General features: G+C 39.0%; 1 protein-coding gene across 4 annotated transcripts in view; it reads left to right on the forward strand.

Annotated features, from left to right (window-relative positions):
* Scgdelta (sarcoglycan delta) overlaps window positions 1-12,205 on the forward strand; it is a 185,127-nt gene that overhangs the window by 147,779 nt on the left and 25,143 nt on the right. For all 4 annotated transcript variants that reach the window (XM_033335856.2, XM_033335858.2, XM_033335859.2 and 1 more), the window contains one exon: window positions 11,680-11,953. In XM_033335856.2, the coding sequence (XP_033191747.1) occupies window positions 11,680-11,953 (274 nt within the window). The remainder of the gene's footprint in view (window positions 1-11,679; window positions 11,954-12,205) is intronic.

Below are 12,205 nucleotides of genomic sequence, written 5' to 3' on the forward strand. Positions count from 1 at the left end.
GGCGAAATAACGTTCGTACGCTAAATGGCCGTTAAATACGTATAAAACGTACACTTTGTCAATTAATTAATCCCACGAGCTACCCGATATAACATACGTAACGCTGGCGAATAAATAGAACAGGGTGCGAGAATTTATTTTTATTTCCCATTTATTCGTCAGATGAAGCTAAGTGGAAACGGAGCTTTCCTTAGGGCAAGTTACGGTCACAGTCGAAATATCGAATTTGGTGAGAAAAGGTGGCCAGAGGATAAGAACAAAATAGGGAGCGGAGTGTACGAGAGAAAACGGCAAAGGGGAAAGAGAAAGAGGAAAAGGATCGTCCCTAATCCGCGAGATCGAGCCGGTAACGCGATCAAAGCAGCTCCCTTCCGGTCTCTAAACCGATTTCCTTGGATTCGTAGAAACCTACCACGTGAGTCGATGGATTTTCCTTCTTCTCTCATCCCTTCTTCCTTTTCCTGGAGCCTTTTTACTTCCATCGGTATAACTCCCTCTTCCTAACCGACCTCTACCATCCTTTCGTCCAGCTTCATATCAATTACTTTACTATCTCCGCACCCTTGGTGATATATGTAACAGAATAAAGATAACAATCTCCCTTAAATTTTCGTCCGTGTGGAACGAACGTTTCCTAATAAATCTGACCGACTATCGGATTTCGTTACATTTATTGATAATTATTTCGTTTTGTTCAGCTAATCGATATAATTTACCCGGATTCATTAAACCCAGTAATCGAAGAGCGATTTTTGAATGTTCGTGCGATCGAACGAATTTACCAACTAAAGCGATGTATCGTAAAGCGAGGTAGAAATATACATCGCGTAAAATAAATCTGATTTTTATTATACATTAAATATCCATGGCATTATACTACTGGTAGGTAAACATGGTATTTGTAGAACATTGAAACGTATAAAGTCCGATAATTTTGGAGGAGTAGCTTTTCACAGTACAAGTACTCATGAGTAATATACAGAGGAAAAAATGATACAAGTGAAATAACGTTTAATTTGAGAGAACGCTGAGGGTAAAAAATTATTCTAATAGAAATATCTGTATGTTCAGTTTGAGGCAACGTTTAATATTTCACCCAAACTAGTTCATACTCGATTATTTATTTTCGGAGCTTGTTCATAATTTAGATGAACTTTTTGTAGCCAGTAACGTATCAATGTTGGAATGTTTCTATTCGATCCATTCATAGCACAAAAGCAAGTATTTTGCGTGTTAAATACTGGGGAGAATCAAATGAGATAGAATGTCAAATCATGTTGTAAAGAGTAAAAGCATATTATATACAGTAATATGGAAGTTCATGATGAAATTTTTTAAACACATCTCGTTTTTGGAAAAAAAGGTACACTTTTACCACTTTTCCATTAAACGTCTCAAAAAGTAGCGATAGACTGCTTTTGTCTTCCTATATGTACTAAAAAAAAAACCTATAAGAGGATTATATCTTTGATAAAACATAATTTATAACCATAAAATCGTTTCTTTTTTCTTTTTTTCTTTAAGTTTAACGAGCGATTTTCGCTTACAGATGGGAAGGCTTTTAAATTATTTTAACTTGGTCGAAGGTAACAACCGTGAACCGACCTTTTTCCTTCCGTTGCTCAAAGACTTGTCCGCAAACGCAAACAAAAGCGTGGCCGGAAGTTATAGCGTGTCCAGATCAAAGGATAGGCAAGTTTTCAAATTTAGCATCGGCCGTGGGTCGGATACAAGGGAGAGAAAAATAAGCGACGCGTTGGCAGTTTACTGAGATATACGTGTAACAGGTATAGACATTTAGCCGTCTATATGACCGACGCGACGTTCTCAGTGGTCAAAATCATAAATTTCGCGATACCAGATGTCGAAGTTCTCACGTCTCTTTGTAGCTCGCGACCCTTCTCGTTGAACGTCAAATCGCTTTTTTGTTAGGCGAACAGATTTCACCGGGAAAATCTTCCTCCTGTTTGATACACTGCGATTCACATCGTTCCTCTTTGGAGAGAGAATGCTTTCAGAACGTTTGCAAAAAACTTTCGACCGACGATTTCTTTCGTATTCTTTTTCTCTGTTCTCTATATGCTCTGTTCTTTTTCTACGTTCTTTCCAAGATCTTGCACGGCCAGAAGTATATTCACCCATTTAAAGCATATGAAAGAATCGAAAACACAGATACCATGGCACGGTGCTCGGTAAAACTGGAATGTATCGATACAGGCAACAAAATCAATATGATCTAATTGGAAACAAAGTTATCCATCAACGATATTTTTCTGTCTATTTTTCCTTTCTTTATCCAAAGTTCTTCGTTGGAAATACACGCATCACTTACAATATCGTCGCGGAATAAAAAACATAGATGATCGATTCTATCAAACCGTGCTCGGTAAATTAGAACAGGGACAATAAAATGTACACGAACGTTACAGTTAAATCATTCTAAAGAACAATTTGTTTCCATAACCCAATCGAATTCTACCGAAAGAAGAAAAAGAAGAAAGGAAAAAATGCATATGAATGATAGAGAAAATGGTGCGGGTCCGAGAGATTCGTGTAGTATAGCAATCAGAGAGGCGGTGCACATCGAAGCGCAATCGAGCAGCGTTATTAACGTCGACAGATCAAACAGAGGGACTACAAACAATTTTACTCTGTATCGCTTCTGCTCTGATTTCATTCGGGCAGCGATGCGCCGATGATTGCCTCCACGATATTATAATTTTCATTACCTTTCTCTCTGCGTGTACAAAAGACATTATTAAAACCATTAACCTTACACGGCGATAGTTATAAAGTATATATCTGTATACAGATTATTACAGGTACAATATTCGTACTCGTTCGAAACATTTGCGTGTCGTGTACGCGTTGGTAAACGTAGGGCGACTACAGATTTCGAGCCGTGAAATCGACGTTTATTTCCAGCTTGTCTTCGACAACAGTATCGGAGGCTGCCGATCGATCATCATGGCGTACTATCGGGCGGGAAAAGCGGCGGAATGTCGATGACGATGATTGATATTAATGATGAGAACGCGAGGTACGCGCCGGCAGCAGCCATGCCGTGATCGAAAACGTACCAAGAGAGAGGGAGGAGAGGAGAGACCGGTGTCGGTTCGGTTGGCGTGTATGCGGGCGTTAATAATCGGCGCACCTGCCCTTTTAATTTACTTCGTCGGCCGTTTCACCGATAAATCGATGATAGACCCGAATGATTGCCCTGTAAATGCTTATCTGCCCGTTAAACATAACCACGTTGTGAAACGCGGGGGCCCGCATCAGACTTGGTCAACGCGTGTTCACGCGGAATCCTACACGACGTCAGATCTCGATCCGATGAAGTGTTTATTTTCGCGGGCGTTGTCGATTTGTCTTTTAATGGATATTTGCGAACTACGCTCAGCCTCGCTCCCGGTAAATCACTCGGTGATTCGCGTTTTAGGAAATCGTTCGCGGACGACGACGATTCCGGTGAATACGGTCGGACCACGCGGCCGCGTATTTCACGCGGATTCTCGTCGCGCCACTGACCAATACGTCACGCCGATCGTCGCCACTCGACGAAACCCGAATGGAATTTTTCGCGCTTCCCCCGGCTATCTATAGTTACCTCTGAAACGTTCTACTGGATTTTGGAGGCAAGCTTTTTTGCTGTTTTTCTTTTCACCTTTTTCCGGCTTTTTGGGCGAGTTTTAAACGCTACGGGAATTATAGTAGAGTAAGAGGATGTTGTGATTTCTGGGTTTTAGCTCATGGCTGAATTGTAGAGGCCAATAACTGTACCACCGGTGATTGCGGCAAACAATTTGCACACTGACGACTTTTTACGTAGTAAAAATATATTTAATTCTTTGCAGTTTCGATACTTCATAACTTTGTAGTAGCTACGATTGATTAATTATGACATAATCGATTCATCCACATTTTCATGATGATTCTTTCACGATAACTTTCTTCTAAAGGCTTCCCATGCACGATACATATTTTCTATATACAAGTACATTTCTTTTACGGGGTATCATAAGTTTCAAATCTCTCGTACATTATGAAAATTGTTCTTCGCTCGCAGGTGATAGCCTTGACCGGACGTACATCTTCTGTCAACTGCTTCTGACTCGCCCTAAAGGACTGAATCGTCCACTAGAAACGTCCAACATTATTCTCTTCATTAAGTTATGATATCAGAAACATCGGCTCCGCAACCATACCACATTTTCCCTCTATTTATATTCCCGAAGTAACGTATTCCAGAGCTCTCGTTTCGGCAACGGATAGGAAGATCCCGCTCGAGGGTACGCGTAAAATAGGAAATTCTAGGAATCATACAAGATTTTTGTAATTACCCGGCAACGGTAATCCAGTTCCGGACGAAGCAGTCCAGGAAATATAGTCGAATATCAGCTAGCGAGCAATTTTATTTCAATAAACTGGCCGGCGCGGTAAAATTGAAACGACCTGACAACAGAATAGTGGAAAAGAGAGACAGACAAAGCGAAGGGCAGAAAGAGAGAAGGAAGGAAGGAAGGTAGCGTAATTTCCGTGGCAAACTAGACGAGGACAGCCGCGGTTCGTTGCGGTCGTACTGTAAACCTCTGGCATTTTTCATGGAAATTGCCGAGCAATTTCCGCGCTGTCCTACCGAGAGTAAGAATAGCTGGAGAAAAAGAAAGTGGACGGAGGAAGAGGGAACTGGGCAAGGAAGAAACGTAAGAAAAGGAAGGTCTCGAAGCGAAGTCGGCGTACAGCATAGCTTCTTAGATGTTACGACGAATGAGTCTTCATTAACGGCAATTCGCTTTAAACTATGTTTGGCTTGCGGCAATAGCGCGAGAAGGGCTAGACCACCTAGATACCACCAGCGGCGCCGACAGCACCAAGTCCGACTACCTCCGTCGACGTCACACCCCTTTCTGTTCCGAACGCTGCTTGAATCGACCCCTTTGCGCCCATTCCCGCTGAACAACCACAGAACTGTGGTTTTCGACTAACCACCCGATAAGTCGTTGGCTTTCCGGCAATAACGTCAACAAGAAAACAATTAACCTGCATGCTCTTGAACCAGCAGGCGAACACGCCTTTTAGTGCGCACGGTTTCTTGATTCGGAGAATTTTGACAGGAGAGGTACAAAGTATTTTGGAATTATGAAAGATTCTTGATATGAAATTTTGAACATCGATTAGCGGAAAGATTTCGAAGCTGTTAGGAAGCAGCACTTTCTACTTACTTTTGATTATTTCCCAGTAATTCCGGTAAATCGATAAACGTCAACTTAAAATGAAATTACTTCTTGAAACTCGCTGTAAATTCAATCGATGGTAAGTCAACTAATACTCGTAGTAATAAATTCTTGCACCTTTGTCTGCGAAACTTATGCTTTTCTTCCTCTTTCAATGGATATAATTTCAATTTTAAGACTGCCTCCTTACTGCTGAAAATCCTTCAATTGTTACATTTCTACTCGAAAGTTTTTGTTTCTATTTAATATCTGTAACCGGAAAATAGTTGAAGAATATTATTACACTTTTGTTGCTCTAACTTTCTTCGTAATTAAGCGTTAGTATATGATTGCCTTGCTTCTCGAAACCTTTACAAAATTGGCTCGCAAGTTTCGCGATTAACATGTGGATAGAACGTGGGCTAGAAGTTGGTCGAAACGCGGCCGGAGGAGAATAATTGCTACTCGTCAAAAATTCGAAAGGCTACTTGACTCCATCCGAAAGGTCAATCTTAGCGGAAACTCGTCGAAACTGGGATAGCACAATGGAGGCAGCTTGGCCGATTACGATCGACAGAATTCCTTTAGACGCCTGGCATGGCTCGAATAGGAGCAACGATCGCGCTCCAAGAGAATCTCGGGTATCCACCGAGTTTCTAGAAACTATTGGTTGGACGTTCGTTGTCACGAAACATATGAAAAAAAGCCTCGAGTATCCTCGCGAATAATTCCTGAATACAAGATGAATACGTTATCATAATAACATCATTTGAGTTCGTCCAAAGAACATAATTGAATGAGAAATTAATAATTGGAAGTAACATTCATTATCTCTTCATGGAATCGCTAGATTAAAAATTTGGATAATTTGTCGAAAAATATAGTAATAATATATTCGTCAATTTGTTAATTAATTTTTGTAATTCATTAATTTTTATAATGTCTGAACCGATCTTTTGTTATTTGATTTATAATTGGCAAATTAAACGATCGGAACATATAGAGCTTGTCAAGTTATAAAATAGTTCTGCAAAGATTGACAATTACAAACGTCAATTCTGGTTCTAAACTAGCAAAAATGACGTATTAGATTTCTTGTTTTTGCAATTACTAAAAACATATAAGTGCTTTTATTCAGACAGAAATATGATTACATATATTCATCTTCATTCATCTTCATTATCGTCATTATTCATCTTCATCATATTGCTTTAAGTCTAATTAGGTAACATATTTAGATGTTATTATAGATCGGTATTTCTAGTGTTAACCTTGTGCAATTTTGTTATAACGAGTCTATGATGATTCTAAAGATTAAAATCATCGCAGTTCAATTCATCCATAATTTTACGACTAAAATATATCTTTTTAAAAACAAGTAAGTGGATATTGGATACCTTTGAACAATAGTATACCTCGTCGTGGTTCTGTCCATCAAAAGCAAAGTGAATGGTGATCGATCGTTCGTTCTTCTTTATAGTTATTGAACAGAAACGAAAAATAGACGAAGAGTGGAGTTAGTTTTCAGAGAGGAACATTTAACGAACCTGAGAATCCTGTCGCGAAGAAATCGAGAAATTACAATGGACATTGTAAAGAAAATAATCTCACCAAGACGATATCCGGCGAGGAAATGAGATAGTCGATACGGTCCTTCGTTTGATCCGTATTTCGTATAAATACGGATATATTTTTCCTTCGTGAATTAATCACGTTGTCCTGCATGACGGATGGTTAATATCGTTATTACCCATCCTAGCAGGGAAATTAACTTCCAGTCGCTGTGGTTTGCTTAATATCCTTTCCATCACGTTTACTTGTCACCGTTTCGAATTTAATTAACCGTATGAAGACTAAAAGTTTCGGACTTGTCGCGCTTGTGTTTTCTTTATAAAACATTACACTCGAAACAAATATTATTAAACTAACAAATCAAAGTATCTGCCATATTCTCAAGATACGTACAACTATTTTTGTCAACGTTCTCGGAATTCTGTTTTTAGAACGAATCACACAAGATATGTATTATATATAATACATTATACGTTATCGATCCCTCTCAACCTTGCGGCTCTTTCTCGTTGTATAAATTGCAATTTAAAACTCTCAATTCGACGTTGAATTCAAATATAAAATTCAAATTCTAGTTTCAATTGAAAGACCTAAATTTGAGGTTGAATTAAAAAATTTATGTTTGTATTTGAATATAGAAGTTCGAATCTAGAAACTTGTACATAAAAATGCGAATGTAAAAATACGAACTAAGAAGTTTGAATGTGGAATTGTTCAGTTATTATTACAAGTATAAAACCACAGACAGTAAAGATCATTTCGTGGTAATACCGCAGTCTGAAGCGCGTTAAAATCACATACAATTAACTGTAACGTTCTAAAAACACGTTCCCTACGAGACTATCTCATTGATATCTCGCGTGATATCATAATTCACCATCCATCCCGGGAATCCCGTCCCTTTTTCCTCCAAGATTTTCATCTTCGTCGACGGTTTGGAATTCATCGCGCGCAGGTTCGCGTGTCCAGCATTCGAAAGCCACAATTCTAGCCGAGCGGCTCCGCGACGCGTAAGCAACCGGCCACTCGTTTAATTCGTTTTAAACAAAGCGCTATTTATCACGGAAGTTATGCGGCCAAAGCTGGACGAAGGGGGCGAAAACGGAGAATACGTACACGCGGATGTCGAGACGGGAGGAAAAAACGTGTAACACGGTCGTACGTTAGTACAGTGATAATTTCGCAACTTGTAATGCTCTTTGGGCTTGAAACCGTGAAATTATGGCGGTGGCCGCGCTAACTTCGCGTTACGTCAAAAGTTCCAGCGCCCGTTTAACATACGTCCGACGGTATTTATGATCCGACGTATATTTCCGCTTTGTAATTGCCCCTTGAACCTGAATCTCACCGTTTCTCCCGGTTTACTCCTCTTGCGCCACGGTAACGACTTTCAAATGCGTATAAAACTACGCCTTCCTGTTCGAATCGACTTCAAATGTTCGTACGTTTCTACAGGGCAAAAAATCGTCGCTTCGAAACGAGCTGCAGCCATTACGCTTCTGTGATTTTTAAAGTAAAACCAGAACAGAATTATAGAGTAAAGCACTTTGAAATAAGGTACTGGAAGTTAAGGTTAATAGAGGTTAGAATTATTTAATACGCGTGTTGGCAACGAAGAGAAGTTTACATTGTAAAAAATGATTTTATTCTTCGTTTGTGTTAACGGAGAATTCATCTGTTATTATTAATATAAATACTAGACTTGGATTAAAAAATCATATTTATAGTTCAATAATACCGTTGTGAGTTCCAAGTGGAGTTTAACACAATATAATATCATATTTATATATTTATATATTTCGTTTATACTTCACATTTAGAACGTCCAATACGTCACCTTTCGAAAAAATCTAATCATAAATAGAACGAATTTTATCAGCAAATAATCGATCCCAACATGGTTGAATATTCGCAATGATGGTTCACAGGTCTCTGAATATTCTACAAAATCAAGAATGTCAAACCTTGCAGCCGTTTACTAGCGCGTGTCCGCGTTTTATTTATGGTGCCTGGGAACGAGCAGGGCGACAGAAATTAATATCGAAAATCGAGTCCGGAATCCGAAAAAGCTCGCCAGATTAAAGACCTTCGTTAAATACAATCTTCGATGAGGCGTGCAGCTGTGGCAGCGTCCTTATAATCGTTAATCCTTCTTTCTCTTCTCGCGTCTTTCTCCCTCTTCCTCTCACCGTCCCCGTTTCTGGCTGTTCCCTTGCTGAAAATCGTACACTTTCCTAGTCCTGAAAAGCAAGCTGGCGGCTCTCTTCCCCGCAGGAGCTTATCTTCGGAGCTTTTAATTTCGAGCGACCAAGCTCTTTATATCCACGAGAGGTATAATTATCCACAAGAAGGCAAAAGGGTAGCATTGAATATTTTAGCTCATGCCCCACTCTTGCTTTCTCCTTTTCTTCTTCTATCCCTTGTGCCACTTCTCTTTCGCTTTATGCTAGTGTTTCCATCTATTTGTCTTCCTTCTTTTCCGCCAGTTGTCCCATTTGTCTCTCGATGTTTTCACTTCCCTTATAATTGTTCACAGAGTATATGCGGCAGGTAAAAAAAAAAGGACAGACAGGACATGAGAACAATTAGGTCGACGCATATGAAATGTGTGTTTTTTTTTTTTTTCAAAGTTTTAATTTGACGTTAAATTTGTTTTGCTCGTTAAATTTTGTGACATCGTTAACCATTAATATATTAAGGAATAAAAAGATTATTATAAATCACGTATTATACATTGTGCTAAGAGGATTCATAATGATATTTTATAAATTTGAAAGAAAGATTGCCACGACAATTGTGGAAAACATAAACGCTTTATTCTATCTAAACAATGTTTTAAGTTATCAATTACTTTGAAATAGATTGTAATAATAAGTAAACTTCAAATTTGGAACTGAATCTCAATAATAAAATTTGCAATTTAAATAGAAACAGCTCTATTCAGAGTTTTTCAATTCTAGGACTGATAGTGCTTGTAAATGTGGACTGACGAAACCAGTTAGTTGCTGAGAAAGTACACTGAATCGCGTGCAAATCGCTTTGATTAAATATATCACGTCTTAAAGAAACTACGCGTGATTAATATTTCATTTAAACAAACGGCTAAAATAAAAACTAGGATAAAAAAGAATATCCCGAGACCACATTTTCAAAGACTGACAAGAAGAAGAAAGTAAAAGGTAAGAAAGCGTAAGTAAAAGTCAAGTAAAAGCGTTCGAGTCAGCGGCGACCGAGAGGCAAGAGATTAAGGCACAGAGTTACGTCCGCTATTTCGCAGTCAGATTTACATAAGTTCCCTCGTTCCTTTCCTCTTACATTCTCCTTCCCCGGAACATGGTCTCGCTTATCGATTCTCCTTTTTCCTCTTCTCTGTCGGTGTTCCCTTTTAATCGCCCTCCCGCTCTTTTTCCCGGCTCGTCCATTTTTCACGCGCGCACGCCTCTACCGCCGTTAATTATCTGCCATTTGATAATCCTCTGGTTCTCCACCACACCATTTTGTACGCGGTTTTACGGCCCCCTATTTGCCACGCTAATTTCGGATTCAGCGGCTTCTTCACTGATGCTTCGTATGATTGATCTTTCTTACTCGTGGACAAAAATCTGATTCCGTTGCCTGTTACCAACATCGTATCGCGTTCAGGGAAAAAAGAAAAAGGGATAGCGTGTTTTCAGTGCTGGTTCGGTGCAAAATGGACTGTGTGGAAATGGGTGGGATGTTTGGACGCAGGGCACGTATGAAGGAAGGCTCGTGTTTCAAGAAGTAAGAACCGGAGATCAGTCTTCTCACGGTTCTGTTCCTCTCCCCATCCACGACCAATTTTCTGCACCCGGTGTGCGAGGACGAGACATAAATCGTTGATAAATCATCGGGAAAAAATGGCCTGGTAATTACAGCCTTATTAATCGCTGGCAATTATGCTCTAAGGCTTCGTTCGTCCTTTTTCTTTGTTTTTTCTATGCAACTGCAACTTTTTTATGCGTTATCGTTTAGGAGTCTCTTGCCATCTGTTGCTTGAAATACGTACCAAGTTCTCTGGAATTTAAAGATAAGAAGGGGAAAATTTAATTTAAGCATTGCTCGACTGAGAAGAACTGTCTTTAGTTTTGCGACGTTAGAGTTACTACATAAATATTTGTTTAATAAGTAGTAAAAATTTGGGATCACTAAGTCTTTCATAGCAGCCACGAGTATAAGAGAAAAATCATCAAACACTTCTAATATAATAAAAGACGCTTCCGTCTGACCATTGACGTCTCGCTCTACTGACGATTACCAGAAATAGCATACGTTGTTCTTGTCTCTTTCTGTGACTTCAACACACACTCTACATCTATCAACGTGATTCTACTAACTTTCAATTAACAATTCCTTAAACATAATAATATTTTTATTTATTTTTTATTTATCCCATATTCTTTTACGTGTCGTTTAGTTTTTATCAAACATAAATCATATCACATTCACATTTGTAAAGAATAAAACTAACTGAAATTAAGGTATCTTCATCAACTTCTGATTCTTTATTAACTTCTTTCTACTACTTCTTCTATTAAATTTAATGCAGCTTTATTAACTTCTCATAGAAGTTCCTAGTTCGGGGGCAGTTGAGTTTATAGCTTACAACAACTTATAGAAAATTTATAAATTAAATTTCCTACTCGCATATAATAAATACAATTCGTATAGTAAAGCGTGTTTCGTTGCAATCTTACTCATTTAAGGACGATTAACTAAAAGTACGAAGGACGGTTTAAACTTCGTTAGTTTCCTAAAGTTGGACAAAGAGAACATTAATGTTTACGATGACACGTGTTTAGCGTGTTTATCGCATGAGAACTCGTACAACGAGAGAGGACAGATGTTTCAGTTGACTCGTTTGTGATTTCAGAATGTCTCGAGGGCAGTCAGGCTGGTCGGACGAGCCGTGCACGTCGACCGGAGGTCGAAACGTGCGACAGTCGGCAGGGCCATCATCAAGGACGACACCTCCGATTCTCGAGGACCGCACTTCCGGCACCACGTCATGTAAAGGTGGATTCAGGTTAGGTGTTTATGGATGGAGGAAAAGGTGTTTGTACTCTCTGGTGCTCACTTTGATGGTCATCGTGATCCTGAACCTGGCGCTCACCGTGTGGCTGCTTAAGGTCATGGGATTTAGTTCCGTAAGTTTGTGATATTAAACATGTTCTATGAATTTGTTTTCCGATTAACTCATAAGATCTCTTAATAGATTATAATCCGAAAATAATAGTCCTGGGTTAATCCGTTCGTCTAACCGACTCCTTCCAATTACTGCAGTCGTATGTTTACAATTTTAGAATTGCAACAACGTTAAAAATTAATCTCAGAACTGCAAATACATTTTTTTCATTCCTAAACATTTCTTTACTTCTCGTGTAATATATAGAAAAATT

Source organism: Bombus vancouverensis, chromosome 6 (genome assembly GCF_051014615.1).
Source record: "Bombus vancouverensis nearcticus chromosome 6, iyBomVanc1_principal, whole genome shotgun sequence".
NCBI classification, from domain to species: Eukaryota; Metazoa; Arthropoda; class Insecta; order Hymenoptera; family Apidae; genus Bombus; species Bombus vancouverensis.